Source organism: Tachypleus tridentatus, chromosome 9, assembly GCF_004210375.1.
Source record: "Tachypleus tridentatus isolate NWPU-2018 chromosome 9, ASM421037v1, whole genome shotgun sequence".
Classification (NCBI taxonomy): Eukaryota; Metazoa; Arthropoda; class Merostomata; order Xiphosura; family Limulidae; genus Tachypleus; species Tachypleus tridentatus.
The window spans coordinates 86,991,099-87,014,736 of NC_134833.1; the positions used below are offsets into that span (position 1 = coordinate 86,991,099).

At 33.6% G+C, this 23,638-nt stretch overlaps 1 protein-coding gene across 10 annotated transcripts in view; it reads right to left on the reverse strand.

Annotated features, from left to right (window-relative positions):
* Positions 1-23,638, reverse strand: part of LOC143225684 (uncharacterized) — a 102,920-nt gene that overhangs the window by 25,104 nt on the left and 54,178 nt on the right. For 7 of the 10 annotated variants that reach the window (XM_076455536.1, XM_076455535.1, XM_076455542.1 and 4 more), the window contains 5 exons: positions 15,448-15,720; positions 13,913-14,200; positions 7,377-7,488; positions 4,120-4,219; positions 76-3,598 (listed from right to left, as the gene is read on the reverse strand). In XM_076455536.1, the coding sequence (XP_076311651.1) occupies positions 3,523-3,598; positions 4,120-4,219; positions 7,377-7,488; positions 13,913-14,200; positions 15,448-15,720 (849 nt within the window). In that variant the 3' untranslated portion in view covers positions 76-3,522. Of the gene's footprint in view, positions 1-75; positions 3,599-4,119; positions 4,220-7,376; positions 7,489-13,912; positions 14,201-15,447; positions 15,721-23,638 lie in introns of those variants that run through there. The other 3 variants (XR_013013982.1, XR_013013983.1, XM_076455537.1) reach the window with 2 other exon arrangements.

Below are 23,638 nucleotides of genomic sequence, written 5' to 3' on the forward strand. Positions count from 1 at the left end.
TCTTGCAATGAGACTTGTGTAACTAGCATATGTAATAATTTTCAGCAAGAGTTAGTTACAACAATAGACATAAAATTTCAAGTCTTTAATACCAGACATGGGTTTTTATTGTGAAATATTAAACATTTTGAAATTACTTATTAACAAAAACCTTGTTACTGCTATTGTTAACAATGACATTCAAACCTTTCAAACACAGCTGCCCTACAGAAATACAGCAAGATTATTTGTATAGTTTAAAATAAGACTAATGTTGGTGTCATTTCTCTCATTTTGTTTTTATAATTTCTAAGTCATGGAAATATAACTTAAATACTTTGGTTAATTTATGCAGTATTCTATACATAAACATCTAGTGAAACTGCATTCTATGCCATGGATTTCAATTGTATATATAAGTTGGAAAAAACAACAACAATGAATCTAGGAACATAAACTCGTATATCTTGAGGTTAGGTAAGATATTCTGTAGATCATACATACATAACAGCTAATTTCTAATAATTCTTTGATTTACATAAATACATCTATAAATTTGGAATATTAGGAAAATGATAAACTGTGCATTACATTGGAAAACAATTTTATGTACAATGTTATTTATATTTTTAAATTCTCTGGTATCCCCCCCTTCCCCACACAAATCATTAGAAGTTCTTAACAAATACACATTAGCTTTCATTAACAGATAAAATAGTAATAACAAAATGTACAGGTTCCCAAAAATTCATCACTTTGAACTGAAACAAAAACTACACATGTATTAGTTATTGAGTAAATCAGTTTAAATGAAACATTGCACGACTGTCACTTATACAACTTTAGAAGTTATGCAGCAGGCCAGAGCAAACTACTTTTGAGTGCAGAAAAGAATGCATCCAGTTGCTATGCTGCAGGGGGTATAATAATTTTTGTTTTTCTGTCTAGTATATATAAAGTATGAACATGTACACCAAAATATCTGTTCTTATTTTTCATGTTTGTTTCACAATCAATAAGTATTTACATATTCCTCAAAATGTCATGTTTACCCTTCTTGAACTGAAATTCTGAAAAACAAACAAACCACTATGACTAATGTGATAATGGTTCAAAAAACCAAACTACTTTGCTATCACACTATAATTTAATGCTATGCAAACCATCTGAAAATTAGTGCTTGTACAAACAGATGGTTCTGTCATTTAGGTTACAGAAAATTATAGAAGTGTATCACTCAAAACATCACCAGAGTTTAAAAATAGATATGCCACTGTGGTGAGAAAGTGACCCTGAACTGTTAATGATTTTTGTTGCCTTTGTTACTAATACAAGAGGGAACCATCAATAGTCACAGCTGTAATTAATTTCAAATTAGTCAAAAGATGGAGCTAGGAGTTAAAGGTTTATACTTGAAGAAAAAAACTTGGAGCAATTCTAGGAGCTGTCATGCAATGGCTAAAAAGAAACCCACTTCAAAACAAAATTATTGTTGAAGTGTGTGTAAAAAGTGCTTTAATACAAAACTACACAATAAGCTATGAGACTATGTTATGGGGATTGAAACGCAAAATTATAACATTATAAAAATTGTTTTTACTTTTTCATCTAGTAATTCAGAAAGCTTTCTTAGTTTATTGTAGTTAGAAATTTATTTTAAAATTAGAAAAGGGAAAAACTGCATACAGCTTTTTTTATGATGAAAAGTTATTGCAAGTTGCATAATTATGGCATATATCAAGGTTTTCAATAAGCAATTTGCATAGTCATGTTGCTATTTCCTATCTAGTTATTCACAATAACATACAGCAGTGAATTACCTTTTAAGTATTCTACAACAAAGCATAGCTTCAAAGAGAAAAATACAATATGTAAAGCTAGTTATTTTTAGACTAGCACACTAGAGGAGCAATTGTTTAACATTGCTGTTTTCTTAGCCATGATTTAAAAGTATTAAAACTTTTAACAGCTTACAAGGATAAGGTTTTTCTATAGTTTACAATATTCCATGTGAAATGCATACTAAACCTCTTCAGGTCAAACTTTGTATTACAAATAAATGAAGAGTAATTTTGTGACAACAATAAATATTTAAATTAGCAAGTTGAAATGTTCTATGACATTTTATGAAGTTGTGAGCATTGAATAGAAAATACATTGGAGGATTTAATGTTTTTTAACTATAGTTGGCACAGTCATATCTTGTTCATTAAACCACAAGAACACTACTGACCTATTTCAAGCCATTAGTTTATATCCTATGTAAGGTGATTAACTTCATCTTATTTTCTTATTAAGGTAACATTCTGTTTCAGGTATTTCTTCAGATTTCTATCATCAGGTCATTCTCATATTCTGCATTAATGACTAAAAATATTCAACATAGAAATCAAATTATTCATTTATATTTTTCATATGCAACATTTTTGAGTACTCCTAATTATCATGAGAACATTAACTCATTTATCTGAACCCTTTTCAGTACTCTGGACACAATATTTTACAACAATTTTATTTATTGAAAACTGAGCATCACTTTCTTAAGGGAGTGGTATATTTATTAACCTTATAACTATGATTAATGATGCTAATTACCTGGTGATTCTGCCTGTTGCTGTGAGAAATAATTTATCTGGTGACTATTTAGTTCATCATAATGATGCTAGTTATCAGAAGATTCTTCCATCTATTGTTTTGTAAAAGTAATATATGTGATGGGTAGAAGTAGTTTCTCATAATTTTACTCTATTTAGTCACTATTACATTAGTTAGTTTATTAGTCCCTGTGATGCTTTTAAGAAAGTACCTCTTCTAATAATTTTAATATTCACTGAATCATTAATCTTTAAGCTCATGCCACTTGTATTGGTCACTTCTTTAACAGATGTCAGTACTTTTCTCAATGAACTTAGTTCTTTAAGCTTATAAATCATTGAATTAGTTTACAAGTAAATTCACAAAAGAGTTGACTTAATACAACTGTGGCGTAATCATCTTATATAAAGAAAAAGCCAACAACACTTTTTGTTTATACCTAACTCAATGTTCATCAACAATTTGAAGCCATGGCTCAGCATTGCTTTATAACATCACTTGATTATCTATTTTTTATAAATACATTTACTGAATGATGTTAACATTTTTCTTTACAATCTCACTTGTGTCCTTGCTGTACTTAAATTGTACGATTCCTTTCATTATTGACTTCTGTATTGGACTAAAACAGGAAAAAACTGCACTTATAAAGACAAACCTATATACTGTATATTTTGTAACTCAAATGCATTATTACTTGCAATACATCTCATATAATGACACAAAAAGCATTCTTATATAAAAACTGGTAGATATAGATAAAACATAAATATACACACACACAGTTTATAAACTTTTCAAGTTACATTCCATCCATTCTATTCTAATGAGTCCATACTTACAGTTCATTACATTTTATTTCACCCAACACGAAAGTTTAGGGTGCAAATGTGTGTACAACATCTGAAGGGATGTGAAAGAGAGATGAGTCACTTTTATTTGTGTTATTTACTTGGTAGTTGTTTTGACCGAGTCAACTTGTTCTGTACTTCCTCGATTACGTAATGCATCATTCTTTGCACTACTGTAAAAAAAAAAAAGCTGGTGAATTCTTTTTTAACCACAAAAACTGTAACATCTATATTATTCAGTACAACATGGATTTTAGTGTTAGAGCATTAAATAAACAACTACTGAGACATAAATCAGTCTTGTTTCATTAAAATGTTTTCAACAATCTCTTATAAAGAACAAATTAACAATTATTGATATATCTTTCAATTTGTTACAAATGCCTATATTATAAGTTAAAGAGTTACAACAAAAAATTCTGGAATAAAGTTTTACAATTTTTTCTCAAATTACACCATAAATCATTTTGCATGCATTCACTGTTAGCAACTTTCCATAGCTTTCCAACAATAAGTCTTAAAACTGTTTTATATTGAATTCTTAAAACGTTTGTAAAATAACTATGCTATTTCAATTCTTAAATATTCTGTAGCTTTATTATTATTATTTTTAATGAGAAAGTGATGCAAAACAAATGCAAACTAGAACTACAGGCAAAGATGACAGCTAGGAAGATAGCAAATGTACACTTACAGATATCTTGTGAGGTCTTCTATGTCTACCAACATGGAGTCCTGCTGCATATTGAGGTCATCTCTTTCTAAGAGTAACTGTACAAGTTCTTCATTTAAATCTACAAGAAATTATAAAAGTGTTACAATCAGTATTAAAAAAAGGAATTTTGTTATATATCTCAACATTGGTCGCTACTGGCACAGAGGTATGTTTGATGACTTATATCTACTAGAAATCAGATTTCAGAACTTGTTGTGTACAGAGCACAGATAGCCCTTTGTGTAGTTTTGTGCTTAACAACAAATAACAGACTTAATATTGTGCATATAACTACAAGTAAAATAACAAAAATCACATCTGTACCCTCAAAGGTAGCCATGTATCAAAACTGGTATCTGCAATTGTCAATGTAGAATTGAAAGTTTTTTATTACAATGTAAAAGGGTGTTTATGTGAAACTACGTATGTAACAACGCACCTATTAGTTATTTGTGTTTTTACTGTGGTTTCTGCACATACAGGTATGAAGCAGTTATTGTGATCTATTAATTAGTAACCTAGTGACAAAATATACAACTTGTTTTCAGGTGAAGGGACTTGTCATAACATTTTAATATGGAAACAAATTTATCACTGGATATTGAATTGAAAACAAGTTATACATTATTAAGGCTACTGGTATAGAACAGGTTTATGTACCATGCATGAATAATGAGAATAATGGAAAAAGTGTTGCCGCTTAACAAAACGAATAAAATAATTCCCTTCATGCAGTTACACCAGTGCTTATCTTAACAACTCATCGTATTCTTCAAAACAGAAAACCTCTCATGCAATTAAAAGGCACATGTTATGTTACTATAAGCAATGAAATAGCTATTTATGTATCTAACTGCGTGACTGAAATAATAGAGTGGTGCCATCTGTTGTGCTGAAAAACTATCTTAATACCAGAAGCGATAATTGAAGCTTTTGAAATGTTTCGCCATCTGTTGAGGAACATCTTAAACAACAATCCATTACAAATTTTACACTTTGGGTATTCAAGATTCAGACAATTAGAAAAATAATTATGGTATGTTCAACAACCATTTCCTTATAACAGATGACACTTTTGCTAGAAACTGTTCATGAGGGTTTGATTATATCTTTATTCATGTAAATTTTGAATGTAATACTAAAAAAACGATTTTTTTTAAACAAACTATTATTTTTCAATAAAGGTTTCTTAACAAGAGATAAAAACATTACAGTTCATATCAGTAATATTTATGAATAATTTTGATGCAAATGAGTCACGTAAAATTAAAAATTGCAACGTGAACATTTTTCCTATGCAGTACTTTCCAGAAAAAAATAGTTGTTTAGAAGAAGTTCAGTTTTCTTTTTCACAGCTAGGTATGAAAACTACTGGTTAGTAATTGCTAGCACAAACTGCTGCCTGTAGGGTGGCATTTCTGCTTGTATTACAAACGACAAAAAATTGTTTCTAACAAAGCATATTTATATATATACAATTGCAATTAAACTACTACTGGTTCTATAGATACAACACTACGTTTCAGCATTTCTTTTTCCTTCACAAGTTCAGGAAACTGTTATATACTGGTTTGTCAAATAAGCTAGTGCTGAGTGATAGAAATCTCGAATCCAAGCAGCTTTGAACCACACATGTTTAGAAAGATTTAAATAGTAGTCAATTTTAGTATGGAGTTTTGGATGATTTTATTTTTTATCCAATCAATAACTATTTATTGGAGAAACTCTAAGGACCAAATTATAATTTCAAGTCTCTACTTTTGTCTCATCTATCCTGGCCAGTGAAATTATACAAAATGGTATGGTGCAGAAGGTTCAGTAAGTTACTTGTGTTGAACTTAGAGCTTGTCAAGAAATACTATATGCTATCTTTTTCCATTTTTGTGTCTTTGTGAACTTTTGTTTGAGCAAACTAACAGAATTCAGAAAGAATGTATAAGTATTTGTTTAGAGTTTTCTTCAGTTTTTAAATGTAAACATTTTTTATATGTATCCTCTACCACTTTTACAAACACTTTCTTCATTCATTTTAATAAATACTTAAGTTTGGTGTGTTTTCACCTAACTTTACTGCTATTTCTCAGTAGGAATGACATATAAGTAGAATTCCATAGATCTGATTTCACTATAAATCATATACCTCCATATAGTAACATTCTGGTTTAATGCTTCTTACAAAACTCAGAACTCTATTTCTGTTTCATCTTCTAAAATATCACAGAGTTGGCACAACATCTACTTTGGCAATCTTCTAGGTGGACTTTATACAAAATCAATTTAACGTAGCCATGGGTGAGATCTGAGAAAAAATCAATTCAATGTTTGGGACCAAAATGTGGGCAGGGGAAGAGGATGGTAAAAAAAAAAGTCTGAATTAATTATTGTGAATGTTATATGTATATACTATATTCTACAGAATAAATCTAAGTGTCAACAAATATCAAATGTGGGCAAGAAACATAAAAGTGGCACAATGCAAAGTGAAGACATACACAAGCTGGTAAAAAGATAGGCAGAATGTTTCCTCTGAGATGTATGACAAAATATTTGAGAAACTGAAATCATTTATGTAACTTCTCACAGCACAAAATATATTGTTGGGTATCAAGCATAATACACGTTTGATGTCCCCATATAAATGATACATAAAGTACCAGTTTATTACTTCATTATCAAGGTCTCTCTTGGATCTGATCCAGACAATGATTTTTTTGTGGTAAAACATATCTAAGTGATGCTATTATGCTTGCCAATAAATAAGCTAAGTTGTCATCTATTTATTTCAGAACCCTCAATTATAAGATCTGTAATTATACTGTTGTCATCATTTTACAATTTCCACAAATATATCCACACACACAGTGGAATCTTATAGCATAATTGTCTTAAATAAATAGAGAAAATATGAATTTGTCTATTTCTATTAGAAGTGTTATACCAAATACAAATAAGTTTCAACTGAGAAATTTCTTCACACACCATACAGGCAAAACAAGTCAAGTGACCTTACCACCTGATACATTTCTTATATAAATACAAAAAATGCTCTCATTGCACTTTTAACAATTTAATTGCAAATTGCCACTTTTCAAGTGGCTCACATTTTATAAAATTTAACCAACTAAACTTGTTCATAAGATTAGACTATATTTTTTTGTATTATTAAAAACAATTTCATAGGTTTCATAATGCAACACTACCTGAACTATTCTTCAAAACAAGTGAAACATACATACTTTCTATTTGTGTGTGTAAATCATTGACAATTACTTGTAGCTGTGCTACATTCATGTCTGTAAGAATCTGACGACTAAGACGATGACGTCCATCAGGAAGAATAAAGCCAACCTAGAAAAACAAAAACAAAGATTATTACTACCAAGAATACATCCAAAAACAAAGTAAACAAAAACAATGATTTTTACTATCAAGAATACATCCAAAAACAAACAAACAAAAACAATGAATTTTACTACCAAGAATACATCCAAGAACAAAGTAAAAAAGTTAATTTCATAGTTAAATAGAAGAACAAATAAAGCTGCTCAGATTAGTATAAAAGTAAAACAACTTATGCTATTAAAATCAAGTATAAATAATAAACTTGTTATAGCCGAGCATAAGATCTAGTCATATAAGTAACCATTATTATTGTAATTGTATATTTCTTGGAGTGTAAATGTACAGATATGCAAGTTCATATAAGTTTAACCACCATATGTAAAATATTGTAGAGTATAGAATTTTAAACACTTGTGAGTTTACATAATCTGAAGAAACGTTGATGTTGTTTTTCTCGTATTTAAGGGCTGTAATGATGAAATTAATTCTATATTTTAGCCTTTAAGTGATTTGTTTTTCAAAAGACGTAAAAGTTTGAAGTGCTCCTTTAATTTTTACAATCAGAACATAAAATCTGAGTCACGTAGAACTTGTACAAAATAAAAGTTTTATAAAAATTGATACCTTGACAGTGAAATTAAAATTAGGAAAAAAAAGTTTTAGTTATTTTATTTAAAAAAAATTAAAAATTGATGTAAAAGTTGTCATATTCAATTCAATAAGTTGGAACTACAAGGAAAAAGAGGGATGGAAACGGTGTAGAAAGAAGAAATTCTGGAACTTTTAGGCTGAGAGCCAAGCCTTTAACAGAGCCATTTCTATTTTATATCTAAAATATAATGGACATCTACATAAGTTTAGAAAAACTAATGTGAAGAATACACATGTAAGACATTGATTTGGTGGCTAAGATCCTAGGCAGTGACTTGATTGGACTTGAAGCCAAATACCATCAGTCATGCTTGGCTGGACTTTAAAAGTGTCACCATTCTCAAAACAGACAAAGCCAAGACAATCCACACAGTAGCACACAACTTATTTTACATGCTGAAAATGGTATATTCTACTTCAAATTTGTAAAAGTGCATTACATTTACTAAAACTGTTTGCAATCTTTGCTTTACAAAAGCACTGCAAGCAACACGTCCTAGACTACTTTACTGAGAAGAAAGAATAAGGTGACAGAACAAACTTTATATTTGTTTTCAAGAGAGAATGTTGTAGATGCTTAAATGGCTTTTAAGCAAGTCTTTGAAGGTAACATTTTAATTCTAGCCAAGGCTGGCAAGATTGTGCATCATAACATTTGCATAATGTACATTCCACTCTATTGACTCGTTCTCCCTGAGTATCAGCAGGAATCTATATTCACCAAGAATCTTGTAGGAAGCATAGTTTTTAACTATCAACCACTGGACTAAATTTCTTGATAGTTTAAAAATTATAAGATCTTTAATTTTATATCAGAAAATATTATTATTACAATAAACATTTTTTTTGAATTATAACCAAACCATAAATCAATATCCTTCAAGAATTAGAGAATAAGATATTCTAAAACAGTTCTCATCAGTCTTAGACAAAAAAAACCTTATTCTCTAAACCAAAAATAATATATATGGATCATAACAATCTGTTTTGTTTTGTTGTTATTTTCACCACAGCTGCAAGATTTACTGAAAGGTAAAATATAAAACTTTTTAATTGTCTGAAACACCTATATTTCTCCAACACAACTTTCTTATTGAAAGACATACCACAAGGAAACTAATTACACTTTTGACAATGAAACACATTTTTCTGTTCTTTCCCACTGTTGTCATCCAAGTCTATCTGAATTTTAAAAATTTTCAACACTATCTCTCTAACCAAGTATCTTACATCAGTATCATCAACTGATTTAAGTAATTTACTGTGAGAAGAGGGAACAAAATTATTAATGTGAACAAAGGACAGCAAAACTTCCAAGGCAGGACTATCATTAATGGTATTCTTCAGTCATAATAATGCCCATATACTTTATCACCTTCTACTTTCACCAACAGACTACATTCTGTTGGCTTTAAATGTTTAATCTATAACCTAAGAATCAAGCTCTAATTTCTCAACTTGATTTTGTACATGTCTAACTAATTATGATAAATCGTATAGTAACTATGGAGTAATGGAAATGACCTTATTGACAGAAATAGTGATTTTGCTAATATTTTTTGTACACTTTTCATGTTGTCCAAGACCCAGCAGAGCCAGGTGGGTTAAGGCATTCGACTCGTAATCTGAGGGTCGTGGGTCTGAATCCCTGTCACACCAATCATGCTTGCCCTTTCAGCCATGAAAGCATTATAGTGTGACAGTCAATCCCACTATTTGTTGGTAAAAGAGTAGCTCACGAGTTGGCAGTGGGTGGTAATAACTAGCTGCCTTCCTCTAGTCTTACATTGCTGAATAAGGGATGGCTAGTGCAGATAGTCCTTGAGTAGCTTTGTGCAAAGTTAAAAAACAAATATGTTGCCCATTAAATCTTTGGTTTGTCCACAAACAGAAATCATGAACACTGTTGCTTTAAGAAGAATCATAACTAACATATATTAGAAAAAATGTGCATTTTAATCCACAAGAAATGTTTGTTTGAGACAATATAAAATCTCTATTGACTCAACTCAATATGATTACAATGACAATATTCATAAACAAACAATATAATTTTAAAAAAAGTTGAAACATTTGCACCTATTTTACACTATTTTATAATGCCAAGTTGTCATTCTTCACAAAGAGCCTTATTTTTGAGAATTAAGCTTCATTAATGTAGTGTCTGCAGTAAATAAATATTTTAGAACATTCTCTACAGTTTGACCAAAGCCACTCACTTGGTTTACGTTGAACTTGTACGCAGTTGTTTGTGTAATTTTTTTCAGACATCAGGGTGCCAATGAGTCACAAATAATAAAAACAACTTCTTCATTATACCAGTCGCTTATATGCAGAAAATGAACAGCAGTTAAAAAAACATAGTTTGAAAACTCTTAACTCACTGTCACTTTTGAAGACTTCCCTTCTGTATAGACTTAATATATTTGATCAGTCTAGCAGCGTGTATTTACACGCAACATATTAATTATATTCTAGTCGTCAATCTAAAACAGAAACTGAAAGGAAACAGTTATATATTAATTCACTCATAATAGATATCAGATAATGCTTAGAGCAGTGGTTCTTAACCTTGTTGGAGGTACTGAACCCCGGAAGTTTCGTACTTGCATTCACTGAACCCTTCGTAATTGGAAAAATAAAATATGATTTTTTCAAATTCAAAAAAACATAAGTAGATATTTTATCAGTGCACAACATGAACCATGCATCAGGTGCACACAATATCACTATGTTTAAAGAACAAAACCAACCAAAACATGATTTTCACACAAAAACAAAAACATAACTCAATGAATATTTACTGCAAATCAATGTGACTTTTGCTGTTGCCTTCAGAAATGCGCGGCTTCACCTTGGAAAGTGCCACTCTCATATTATTTTCGCAACAAAGTCTGTTCCTTTTCTTCGTTTTTATGTCTACCATCTTTGAAAAGGATTGCTCGCATAGATACGTTGTAACAAACGGTATGAGTATCTCAAGGGCTTTCTTAGCAGTAAGAGGGTACGCTACGATTTGGTGACACCAAAACGTTGAGAGCGTTGTTGTTCTGAAAAGTTGCTCTTGAACCTGGCTCTGCTGAAGTTCAATGATTTCGTCGAGGTATTCATCATTGACATCTGCTGTCGCAACACTAAACGTGAACAGCTGTCTCACCCATGCTGGATATGACTCTCTGGTGGGTAAGTATCCGTCGAGAGACTTTGCGAGCTCATTTACGTACATGGCAATTGCTTGCTTCAGTTCCCCGGGTACAGAAATGTCTCCGATTTCAGGCACATCTTACTTACACAGTCGTCCAGCAGGGGAAAGTTTGCGAAGTTATCATTCTCTGTCCGTCGTTTCCATAACGGTAGCTTTTTTTGAAAAGCCTTTGGGTTTTATTCCGCTTTGATGATGTTGACTCCACTGCCCTGCATCTGCTGATTGAGAGCATTGAAGATATCGGCCATGTACGCCAAAATGAGAATGAACTCAGATTTATTCGAAGCAATCTGCACGACAATGTTGGTTCTCTCGCAAAAACAGGACTAATTCCACACGCATGGCAAAAACATGATTCATCACCTTTCCCCAGGATAACCACCGAACATCAGAATGGTACAGAAGTACCTCGAATTCAGAGCCCATTTCATTACACAGCTCTTTGAAGATGTGGTACTTCAGGGCACTATTTCGCACATTCCACTACAATTTTTAATACTTCTGCCAGTTTTGAAGGCAAGGTTTTTGTTGCCAACGCATGCCTGTGCAGAACACAGTGCGTTACAATGATGTGTGGTGCATCGGCTTTCACCAGCGCACCAATACCAGAGTTTCGTCCTAGCATGACTGGAGCTCCGTCCGAACAAACTGCAGAAACCATATCCCACGAAAGATTGCTGTCTCTGAAGAAGTCTTTGTTTTGTTTTGTTTTTTTGGAATTTCGCACAAAGCTACTCGAGGGCTATCTGTGCTAGCCGTCCCTAATTTAGCAGTGTAAGACTAGAGGGAAGGCAGCTAGTCATCACCACCCACCGCCAACTCTTGGGCTACTCTTTTACCAACGAAAAGTGGGATTGACCGTCACATTATACGCCCCCACGGCTGGGAGGGCGAGCATGTTTAGCGCGACGCGGGCGCGAACCCGCGACCCTCGGATTACAAGTCGCACGCCTTACGCGCTTGGCCATGCCGGGCCAAAGAAGTCATCCACAAGTTTCTTCACGTCGGCTGCCTTAGTTGTTGTTGTTGTTGTTGTAAGAGGCTTACAAAATGAAAAATCTTCTTTTATTTCGTCGTTCTTCACATAGCGCACGAATACAACAAGCTGGCACAGATTATAAAAGTCGGTGGTATCGTCGAGTTGAAGGCCGAATTTTGCTGGACTTGAAATCAGATCTGCAACTACTTGAGCCAAGATGTCATCGCTCATGTCATCTATTCTGCTGCTGATGGTGTCATTTGAAAGAGGAATTTGGGATAACTTATTTTCAGCAGCTTTTCCCAGCATGATATTCGCCATCTTCAATGCAGCTGGTTTTACGAGTGCTTCACCAATGGTGTGTGGTTTGCCCTGCTTTGCAATCAAGTACGCAACTTTGTACAATGCTGTGAGGATCGGTTTGTCGATGGGTACAAAGCCGAGAACAGGCAAAGTAGCCTTTTCATCGAACCTGGCTCTCTTTACCTTGAATTCAGCAAGCGTTGTGTTCTTGTATTTCCCATCTCCATGCAGCTTTATGGAATGTTCTCTTAGTTTTGCCGTTGCTAGATTGGAATTGCTCAACTTGGCATTGCAAATCATGCATTGAGGACGTTGACTCCCATCATGTTCCGTTATACATGTGAATCCATGTTGTACGTATTCGTCCGATCACTTTCTGTTTTTGCTCGACATAGTTAGTATGAAGGGATTGAAAGTTTAGGAAAAAAATCACAAATGACACACGATTACTACAGCCACAAATCGACTGCTAAGCACACGAAGTTCCCTGCAGCACAGATATTGAGGCCAAGTGATGTGACGTGATCAGCCGCAACCAATGATGGCCAAGTGGAGCATGACGTCACGAATCATACGAGTGAGAGGAACGGAACGGAGACACACACAGTGTGTGCGTGTACAAACCTCCGCCGAACCCCTAAGACTGACTCACCGAACTCCTGGGGTTCGATTGAACCCAGGTTAAGAACCACTAGCTTAGAAGTTGTCTATATAGACGTAAATTTAACACAGTAAAGTATATTTCAATTCTACAAAATGAAGAGATTAAGTTAACAAATATCCTTTGCCTTGTTTTATGTCTTACATCGGCTAACATGTTAATGTGCGAACTAAAGGAATAATAAAATTATATAATGTGCGGTAATTGGTGATTTATTTTGTTCTTTATGCCCATTGTATATTATATGGTTTTAACTCTGCCAATCGTAAGCAACTCAAAGCATTTATAGATATCTATTTTGGACGATTCGTGATATAAGGTCTGTAATAAATAGGTGGATATATGTGCATCTACTTAGCTTAGGCAAGTAATTGTGAATAAACTCTGAACATTGTGGTGTTTCGTCATCGAACTTAACAAACAGCGCTTCATTGTAATGCATGATATAACAGAAAGCGTTATTAGCGCTGTTTGCACAGAAGTACGTGTTTTGACTGGTACAACTTGAATGTAACTTTTCTGAATCAATGTAGAGGTGGTTTTATAAATAGAAAAAAACAAATACCTTGTAATTACCATCAGTGAACTGCACACTGCAGGATTAAGAAACACTAAATTAAATAAGACATACTATATCTGCAATAGGAGATTTTTTCTTTCGTTGCCTTTCAACTTCCATCTGCATGCGTGCCATTTCTTTAGCCTGAGCTAATGCTATTCTTGCTTCTGCCTGAAGCCGAGCTTGTCTTGTCACGAAGTCCTCTTGTTCCTCCTCTTTTTCTTTTCTTCTGCTGTTTGCCTGAGTTGACTGTAAGCTCCAACTTTTGGGTCGATTAAAGAAAACAGATGGTCTTTGTCTCTTACTCACTGAGGACTGACTGCTATTTGTTGATTCTGTTAAAGTTGTGTTTGATACTGCCTGTTTAATATACAAGTTTTAATTGTAAAAACTTCAGAGAACATTTCATGTTTGTTTGACAGAAAATTATCCATTTCAAAGTAAATAAACTACTTAGTTTATGATTTCTTTCAGTTTGCTTACACGTTCTTACTTTAATAAAAACGTAGTGGTACAACTTACAACTGCAGTGTAAAGTGTTAAATCAAATTTATTCTACGATTTGTTTAGTAACATCATGTCTGTGCTGAAACTTTATATTTTTTATCTTTTAACGAAATGAGGTGAAAAACATATCTCTGTTAAAAAAAGAATGTTCGAAATAGGCATAACTGATTACATTAGTACTCGTTTTTTAAAGCCAACATTTGATAAATTTTAGCTACTAAACTAACTTTTAAGCAAGTAAAACATCTAAATAAAACAAATATAACCAAACAAAAGAAATCACAATGACAAACCAAACAATAAAAATGACACATGAACACAAGCTAACAAATTCTAATTTTACTTTTTTTTTAAATCAGAAATAATATGTTAGTTGAAGGTAACATGCGGTAAGTAACCCATTACTAGAACTGACGATCAGTTGAATCGTTAGTAAATTACGTCCTTTACACTGTATACAAAAAAGTGCCACCTTTTTCAACTACAGTTTTATTCTATCATGATGTAAATGTTTCCTGTTTTCATAAAATAATTTTCAAGTTACCCTATTTCAAGTGATATACCTCTTCTGAGCTGGATAATGTAATTATTAATTTGTAAGAAAAACAGACAGAAGTGGTAGATATGATATTCCTTAACCCTTTCCAAAAGTCAAGGCTGCTAACACAATAATAATAAATTAAACGTTTAAGTAACTCGCCTAATATTAGAAGCATTGTTCATCTTTCACCTGTTTTAAGACTTACAGAGGAATAAATAAGCAATTAGAATATTGAAATTTCATAAGTAAAATGATAAAACTACAAAGAAAAATATAAAATGTACCGATATTATACATATGTGTTAAATACTGTTTACTTGATATTAATATTAATTACAATCCAAGCAAGTTAGATACTGAGAATAAAACTAAAGGTCAACCTGGTGATGAACATAGCCAATTAAATATACAAGTCTTATGTTCTTAATTATAAAGATTAGAATGCAGTCATAAACCAAATGTTAATGAGTCTACAACAGTTTGTTGCAAACGAAAAATTATACATTTTCCCAAATAAAAACATATACAAAAATATGTTAAGTATTAGTAAAGTACACACCTTTGTTTTGTCTGAAGCAATAATCAGTTTACTTCTGTTTTCAACTGCTGACGATATATTTTCTTTTTGAAAATAAATTTCCAAATCATGGTCGCTTCCTTGAATTTCTTGATCACTTGCTCTTTCGTTCATGAAGCAAATCTGTAGATTCATCCCACTCTGCAACCTAGTAGAAAGACTAGGTTTCCTGGTGACTCTTTCTCCACAGTAGTAATCTTCACCATCAGACTCCATAGCCAGTTTCCTACGTATTTCTTCTCGATCATTTCGTCGCTGAAAACAGGAATAGTTTATTGAATGACGACAAGCTCTCCATTATGTTTATATAAATACTGATGGCTAAAATATTTTTAGGTACCATACCTGAAGACATTCTTTTCTATCATTATAAATAAAAAATTGCATCCAAATAATTTTTATATATTTTACTTAAATCAATTATTTTGGAATTAACCAGAAAGCTACACAATGGGCTATCTGTGCTTTGCCCATCACGGGTATCGAAACGGGTTTTCAGCGGTGTGAATCTGCAGATATACTGCTGTGCTACTGTGGGGCCACTTCAATCAGCCCAGGTATTCATTAGGAATAATTGCTGTTCAAAACATTCACTAGTACAGCTGATAAAGTTTAGCAGTTTTATATAATAGATCCAGCATTGTGTCATTAATTTTTTACATGAATCTATATATAATAAAATAATCTTAGGATAAATTAATTGCAGTAATAAGTTGGGTGTTCGAATGACGTAATATAAAGCATAGTTAATACAAGGATTTTACCAACTCAGTTACCAGATAACTAAAAAAAACCAGAGTGACCTATGTTTACAATATTGTTTACTGATATAAAACACCTGTTAAAAGAATGTTACATTTAACAAGCCTACACGCCCCCCCGCTAGTACAGCGGTATGTCTCTGGATTTACAACGCTAAAATCAGGGGTTCGATTCCCCTCGGTGGGCTGAGCAGATAGCCCTTTGTGGCTTTGCTATAAAAAAAACACACACTCAAGCCTACACAAAATTAATGCGCCATTAATTTTACATAATATAAAACACACATATTAGAAACAATAATAACATTAGTTTACTAATTACAGATTTAAATAAACTAAAAAATATATTCACACAGTTGTATTTATATAAACAATATGATGTGAGTTTGTATAGACATAAGTCAAAAAGACAATCGGCGGCCTGTTGGTCCATTAAGACTGCCTCATCCATTTAAATTAATGATTGGAGAGAGAGAAGAAAACAACTCAATCTGGCCGTTATCATTCAATTATTTATTAAGCCTTTCCTTATACAATTTTTAAGTTAATTACATCTACCATATCTGATGGTAACTCATTCTAACGGACAATTGTTCTGTTAGAAAGGTAAAATTGACTTCTACTCTGTTAAAATTTGTGTTCATTTTTCCCACCATCAAATATATGGTGCTTCAATATCATCAATTTTATTAAAAGTTTTAAACCACTAAATCAAGACCCCCTTTAACGCTTCTTTTTTTTTCTCCAATAACATCTTTCCATTCCAAGTATAATCTTAGTAGCCTTCTTCTGAACCATTTCCAACAATTCAATGTCTTTCTTGAGACAAGGAGCAACAGACTGAACACAGTATCCAAATAATAAAGATTAGCCAGTGATTTATACATTGAATTTGTTACCTATTTAGAGTTATATTCACTATTTCTGAACATACAACTTAAAGTCCTATTTTCCATACCATAGCAATAGAACACTGCTTAGATGGCTTAAAGATTGATAAGCCAGAATACCTAAATCTTTTTCATCCATACAACACTAATTGTGCTTTAAAATTTGACAATTAACCTTAAATTATATTCTTACAGTACACTGTTGCAAGTTATTTGTTTATAAGCACAGTCACATTGGGTTATCTGCTGTGTCCACCATGAGGAATTGAACTCGTTTTCTGACACTGTTGTGCGTTGTGCAAATTAATTGAAACAAGACGAAAACTTACGATTTTTTCAATTTTTTGCGTTTTATTTCTGAGAATCCAAAAATTACTCACAAATTAATACATGATATGACCGCCTTTATTTTTCAGAAGATCATTAATCGGCTTTGGCATCGAGTCCACGAGTTGACTGCAATCTTTACTAATTTTTGGATCGCGGTACCACACCTCAATAATGGTTTCCCCGAAGTCTTTCTTTACAAATCGCCCAAAGATTTTCAATAGGATTTAAGTCCGGAGAGTTTCCTGGCCAGTTCAGCACCGAATATGCGAAGTCTAGTTCAAGTAGTCGTAATAATAATAATATATTAATTTGTGTATCGAATAATATTTACTACAGGCCACGTTGTAGGCCTACATTCATAAAAATATTTTCAACTTAAATCCTGGATCTACTCTAGGCCTAATTCATTAACATTTGTTTATTTTCGAATTTTGCGCAAAGCTACACGAGGGCTATCTGAGCTAGTCGTCCCTAATTCAGCAGTGTAAGACTAGAGTGAAAATAGTTAATCATCACCACCCACCGCCAACTCTTGGGCTACTCTTTTACCAATGAATATTAGGATTGACCGTCACATTGTAATGCCCCCACAGCTGAAAGGACGAGCATGTTTGGTGTGACGGGGATTCGAACCCTCGGATTACGAGTCGAGTGCCTTAACCACCTGGCCATGCCGGGCCTTCATTAAAATTAACGAAAGTTTTCTCAATATCATAATAAATACAGAGTAGCTTAATGATTAGTTTACGTGGTCAGGTTTAACATAGACCGTTCTGTCTTTAAGTCTCTTGTTTGTTTGTTTTTGAATTTCGCACAAAGCTACTCGAGGGCTATCTGTGCTAGCCGTCCCTAATTTAGCAGTGTAAGACTAGAGGGAAGGCAGCTAGTCATCACCACTCACCGCCAACTTTTGGGCTACTCTTTTACCAACGAATAGTGGGATTGACCGTCACATTATACACCCCCACGGCTGGGAGGGCGAGCATGTTTAGCGCGACCGCGAACTCGCGACCCTCGATTATGAGTCGCACGCCTTACGCGCTTGGCCATGCCAAGCCCTTTAAGTCTCTATTGTAGGGAATGTGTAAGACACATTATTAAATATATCAGTTTGTGGCATATCTTTAATGCTACAAATACTGCATCCCACATAATACATTACATGTCATTCTACCCTTTTCCTAAATTGTGTGATTTTCTGCTCGACTATTACTCATGATACAGTGTTTAGTACGCTCCATAAATTTGTATAAGCGTATGTTATTAAGCATTTTATAATCACTTTTGCTTTTTATTGGGTAGCTAGCAGCAGCAACCAAGTAACTGCAAAGAATATGGTCACGCTCAACGTCATTGTGCTTGTTATACTATATTTCACATTGTTCGAGGATTTATTTACTTTAGGGAAACTGTCACTACGAAGCGATAGCTAGTAAATCTGCTTCGTAGATAATAAACGTTGTTGTGGAACTTACATAACAACACAAGTGGAAGGTTGGACATTGGTTTCATCAAAGTGTATATATATATATTGGTGAAAATAAATACATTTTAATGAAGTTAAATAAGCAAAATCGTAAGGAAGGACTGCGTTAAAAACAACAAATCGAAACCTCTGACTAATTATATGTTTCTTACAACTAGTGAACTTGTTTTTTTAAGTTATAACAAACTAATATATATGTATTTAAATGAAAAGGCTCTATTATCCCTTTTTGGTAAATATGAGACAACAACAATATTTCAAATGACAGAAGCCTAATATTTTACTCAATAGCTTCATTCTCGTACTCAATCATTCACAGTGAGCAACTTAACACATCACTGAATTTTCAATCACTTATTACTCGTGTTTATAAGTAGTGTACTCTCTTCTCTAGATACTAGTCGAAATTAGAGGATGTCAATCTGTACATGTACTTATACTCAACTTATAACATGCAAAATATATATTTTAAATAATTTTACTTGGACATGGATTTTATTTTTGTCAGTAATCCTATACATTTTCAGTAGCGTTTGCCATTTAATATTTTACTAAACCTATGGGGATAATATATATATTGAACACCAAAATTTTACCTTTCTATGCACAACACTAGGACAGTCCGTCGCCTTGTTATGACAGTTGAGTGTTATTTTCCCAAAAACCAAACGAACTTTTTGCTTATGTTAGCAAGCAGACATAAGGAACTAACGGTTATGGGGGTGCATTGAATTTTATTGGAAAACACAAAAATGAAACTATCTTGAATGTTCCCAAAAACAGTCACTTGATTGTTGGATTATTGCACTAACCTAATGTCTTTCAATTCTCTCAGTATTAATCAACATTATTACAATTAACAACCATAAAAATTGAAATAATTCTAGAAATGTGAGAAGTATTTTAAACTGTGATTCTATATTTGGCTCACTAATTGACCTTTCTTAGCTGGTGTGGATTGTAGTAAACTTTCAGGTCTGAACACGAATGAAACACTCTTTGAACACATTAACATGAATAACAACAGTAGTTAATTTGATGCTATTCTTGATCTAAATCGAAAGGTTGTTTCAGATGTTCTTGATGGTTATCAGCTAAAGGACGTTTTGTATTTTAGCAAAATTAGATATTATTAATTGTTTTTAAATATAACCTATTATATAAATAATAATAAAAGACAAAGGAGTAGTATTAGCCTGCTTTATCTCTACATGGTGAAATAAAAATGTAAAAAAATTAGTTTTTGAGAACAAAGAAAAGCATTTGATTTAGTATTTTAGATAAATTACGATTTACTGTGTATAACATATAAAAGTAAATTCAGCACAAGTTATAAAACTATAAGTATAGCAGTAGAAGCACAACTAAAAATATTTTAATTCTGGATTATAAATTTTCCCCTTATTGTACTATTGTTTATTTGTTTTCTGAATTTTGCATAAAACCACACAAGGGCTAGCTGTGCTACCTGTCCCTAATTTTGAAGTGATTACTAGAACATAGGCAGCTAGTGAACGTGCATCGCCAATTATTAGGCTACTCTTTTACCAACTAATAGGCCCCGGGTCGCGGGTTCGAATCCCCGTCGTATCAAACATGCTCGCCCTTTCATCCGTGGGGCGATATAATGTGACGGTCAATCCCACTATTAGTTGGTAAAAGAGTAGCCCAAAAGTTGGCGGTAGATGGTGATAACTAGCTGCCTTCACTCTAGTCTTACACTGCTAAATTAGAGATGGCTAGCGTAGATAGCCCTCGAGTAGCTTTACGCGAAATTCAAACCAAACCAAACCAGCTATTAGTAGTATTAGCTGTACATATAACACTCCAACGGCATGTTCGGTGATGGGACCTATTATACTAATACATAAAATAAGTGTTTTATTATATACAAAACTGCCACGATGTTATTGAAAACAAAATAAAATACAAGGCCGATGATTTAGAGCTACAGTATCCAAACCGATACATTTTGTTTCCGTACTTAGTTTGCAGTTACAAGAATCAGACCGGACATGAAGTATTTATTTTCATCACGTTAGTACGTGTAGTATGGAATTAACAACAAACAGTAGTAATGAAGATAAGAGTTGTATGTATATATGTTGTCCATGCACTACAGAAATAATGGCTGATGTAACACGTTAAAATAACGTGTTAAGATTCGCTATGTTCGAAATGCAAGTTAAAACATTGAATAATAACATAAAATCAACGAAAACACAAAAGAAACAGGTAAACAAATAACTGTAATTTTAGCGAAGTTAGTAAGCTGTTGTTTGTAATTAAGCACAAAGCTACACAATGGACTTTCTGAGCTCTGCCCACTACACGTATCGAAACTTGTTGGAAGTTCACAGATATACCGCTGCACCACTGTGCGTGTGCGAGGTAAGGTATTAAGTTCGACGAGTAAGTGATCCAAAGACCACTTTTAATTTGAAAAAAAAAAAAAAAATAATCGCAGACCCCTAAACATACCGATTTAAAAAAAAGAAAAGAAAAACAAATCTGTGTAAATGAAGAGCTGTTTTCATTATATAAATTTAATTTCACGAAAAAATACTTTAATTCTACAAATCATATTTTTAAAACTCGTGCACCTCCGGGAGTACATAGACTGGAGTTTAAAACCAATATTATATTTGATTAACTACGTAGACAAATGTAATTTGGTTTGTTTGTTTGTTTTGAATTTCGCGCAAAGCTATACGAAGGCTATCTGCGCTAGCCACCTCTAATTTTGCAGTGTAAGATTAGAGGGAAGGCAGCTAGTCATCACTACCCGCCGCCAACTCTTGGTCTACTCTTTTACTAACAAATAGTGTAATTGACCGTAACTTATAACGCCCCCACGGCTGAAAGGGCGAGCATGCTTGGTGTGACAGAGATTCAAACCCGCAACCATCGGATTACGAGTCGAGCGCCTTAATCACTTGGCCATGCTGGGCCCCATTTGGTTTTCACTGACTTGTTCTTATTGTGTTGTGAAAATCCGTTAAATTATAATATGTTGCAGTCACTCGAATGTTGTTGCAAGTAAAGTTTAAAACCCATTTCGTTAAAATATACACTAGCAGTATTTACGAAAAAAAATTAATTAAGATAAGTCTTAAATATATTAAGATTGGTTTGAATTTCGCACAAAGTTACACGAGGGCTATCTGCCCTAGCCGTCCTTAATTTTGCATTGTAAGGCTAGAGGGAAGGCAGCTAGTCATCACCACCTACCGCCAACTCTTTGACTACTCTTTTACCAACGAATAGCGAGATTAGCCATCCCATTATAATGATCCCACGGCTGAAAGGGCGAGTATGTTTGGTGTGACAGGGATTTGAACCCGCGACCCTCAGGTTACGAGTCGAGTGCCTTAATCACCTTGCCTGTAAATGAAGAGCTGTTTTCATTATATAAATTTAATTTCACGAAAAAATACTTTAATTCTACAAATCATATTTTTAAAACTCGTGCACCTCCGGGAGTACATAGACTGGAGTTTAAAACCAATATTATATTTGATTAACTACGTAGACAAATGTAATTTGGTTTGTTTGTTTGTTTGTTTTGAATTTCGCGCAAAGCTATACGAAGGCTATCTGCGCTAGCCACCTCTAATTTTGCAGTGTAAGATTAGAGGGAAGGCAGCTAGTCATCACTACCCGCCGCCAACTCTTGGTCTACTCTTTTACTAACAAATAGTGGAATTGACCGTAACTTATAACGCCCCCACGGCTGAAAGGGCGAGCATGCTTGGTGTGACAGAGATTCAAACCCGCAACCATCGGATTACGAGTCGAGCGCCTTAATCACTTGGCCATGCTGGGCCCCATTTGGTTTTCACTGACTTGTTCTTATTGTGTTGTGAAAATCCGTTAAATTATAATATGTTGCAGTCACTCGAATGTTGTTGCAAGTAAAGTTTAAAACCCATTTCGTTAAAATATACACTAGCAGTATTTACGAAAAAAAATTAATTAAGATAAGTCTTAAATATATTAAGATTGGTTTGAATTTCGCACAAAGTTACACGAGGGCTATCTGCCCTAGCCGTCCTTAATTTTGCATTGTAAGGCTAGAGGGAAGGCAGCTAGTCATCACCACCTACCGCCAACTCTTTGACTACTCTTTTACCAACGAATAGCGAGATTAGCCATCCCATTATAATGATCCCACGGCTGAAAGGGCGAGTATGTTTGGTGTGACAGGGATTTGAACCCGCGACCCTCAGGTTACGAGTCGAGTGCCTTAATCACCTTGCCATGCCGGGCCACAAACGTAATTCATTATTCTTTTAGTTTTTTATTGATTTGAATAGGACGGTTTTTTCGTTCTTGGCCCGGCATAGAGCCAGGTCGTAAGAAGGCTCGATTTGCAATTTGAGAGCCGCTGGTTCAAATCCTCCTTGCTCCCCGCTAGTACAGCGGTAAGTCTACGGATTGTAATCGGGTCTATGTGTCTGTCTGTCTGTGTTTCCGTGCGCGTACCAAGAAAACTAATAGACCGATGTGTATGAAACTGTTGCACATGATGGGAAATCAATATGGGACAGTCCTCCCCAGATTTGATCCAAACGTATATCAGGATTCTTGATCACTTTGAACCGTTTTGTATAGTGGGGAGATAAAGCATTTACGCGGTTTTGGGCTAATAACTCTGTGAAGTGTGATTGGATATGCACCAAAATTTCATGGACACATTAGGGTTG